Below are 1608 nucleotides of genomic sequence, written 5' to 3'. Positions count from 1 at the left end.
CGAGGCCATTGTGCTGTCCAAAGACTTACAGATATGTAGGCACTTAGACTGTAAGTGCAGCTGTCACAGAGCATGACTGGTAGCAGGTTAATACACCACAGTTGCCAGGGGGACTACAGAATCAGGAAAGCGTCTAGGATTGGGATCCGTACACTATTACAGATAGAAAGCTTACAACAATGGTTCAGGGCTCTCTGACGAAGTGAGTCAAGATATTCCTTATGCTTGTGCAGGCCCCCGTGTCCCATGTTCCACAAAAGCACACCAAGGCAAGTTCCTAAGGGTTGCGCACCCTAGGCTGGCTAGGGGAGTGATAGCAACCAACTTTCTAACGCACTCTGCGCATTGCTGCTTAATGGTCAGAAAGAATTCAGTGGAAGCTGAATCTGTGTGGAGACTCAGAAATGGATTTAAAGCTTTTACTGTAAACTGTAGCTTCCCCAAAGCCCAGAGTTCAAAATTTAATTTCTCATACGTGGAAGAGAATGGGAGAAAAATGTAGAACAAAACTCGAATTCCTAGAAAAGGCCAGACCTACTAGACTGACAGAAACTGGAACCCCTGAGCTTACAACGAGAATTCTCTTTGAAGGTGGCACTGAGGCCACTCCCAGAGGTCACCTTTCAGTGGAATCATCGATCGGCTTGTAAAATGAGCCACACTATGCATGTCCTTTTCCATCAGGGACTGTGTGCTTATTCTTTAATACCTTTCTCTCTTTGAAGTGAGGTTTGGATTAAAAAAAACAACCAACACTTCAAATGCCTGGTTACAGAATTAACTGCTTAAATTTTTCTCTCCTGAGTTACTAGAGCTGCAAGTGTGCAAAGCATGCTGGGTATACTTTGGAATGAACTAACTTATGGATTCTCATATTGCAAACTTCTCTTTCCCCCAGTTTGATGCTGATCGAGAGGAGGATGAGGTGTTCTATGACATCAGTGTAGCAGTTGACAACAAGTTATTTCCCAACAAAGAGGCTGCAGCAGGTAAGTCATTGTATTCTTGGGCATCAACACACCAAGAACATCTGCCCAATTTCTGGACATTTGGATGCCTGGTGAGAGCTGAGCAAACCGCTCTGAGGTTTTACAGATGATATTATCCACAGTCTCAGTGCCTAAAGGCTCTCCTTTCTCAAAACTTCCCTCACACTGGCTCACAGTTTGAAGGTAGAACCTCTCAGTAGGGTTTTCCAGGCTGTACACTTTACGGGTAAAATGATCACATCTTGCTCCTAGCAAGCAGCCGGTGTCGTTGTGGTTAACAGCCAACCACTTAACCGCTGCGCCTCCAGGGCTCCTTAGATCGTGTTGAGCATCTATGAAATATTGGTTCTTTTCATCTCATTCCTGATTTTAAATTAATGGCACAAAATATAACACAAAAGAAGGGTTAAAAATCTGCCTGTCGCACTTACTGTTTGTCTTCCTCTCAGTGCACATGTAAATTAGCAGGTAGCACACACAGTACAACATAAGACCTCTGTTTAAAAAATAATAACAACACCAGAAAACAATTCTGGTGTCCATAACGTGAAACAAAGAGGCTTTATTCTTTCTGCGGCTGTGATTTAAAACTCTATGAATACTCTGACTTTTATATTTT

At 43.0% G+C, this 1608-nt stretch overlaps 1 protein-coding gene across 2 annotated transcripts in view; it reads left to right on the top strand.

Annotated features, from left to right (window-relative positions):
* The window catches only part of AK5 (adenylate kinase 5), a 331424-nt gene that overhangs the window by 173214 nt on the left and 156602 nt on the right, over positions 1 to 1608 (top strand). For both annotated transcript variants that reach the window (XM_045292114.1, XM_004699317.2), the window contains exon 6: positions 899 to 989. In XM_045292114.1, coding sequence (XP_045148049.1) covers positions 899 to 989 — 91 coding nt within the window. The remainder of the gene's footprint in view (positions 1 to 898; positions 990 to 1608) is intronic.

The sequence above is a fragment of the Echinops telfairi genome, unplaced genomic scaffold (genome assembly GCF_000313985.2).
Source record: "Echinops telfairi isolate 266 unplaced genomic scaffold, ASM31398v2 ScPeMD7_443;HRSCAF=831, whole genome shotgun sequence".
Classification (NCBI taxonomy): domain Eukaryota; kingdom Metazoa; phylum Chordata; class Mammalia; order Afrosoricida; family Tenrecidae; genus Echinops; species Echinops telfairi.
This window is presented reverse-complemented; position numbering and strand designations above follow the sequence as displayed.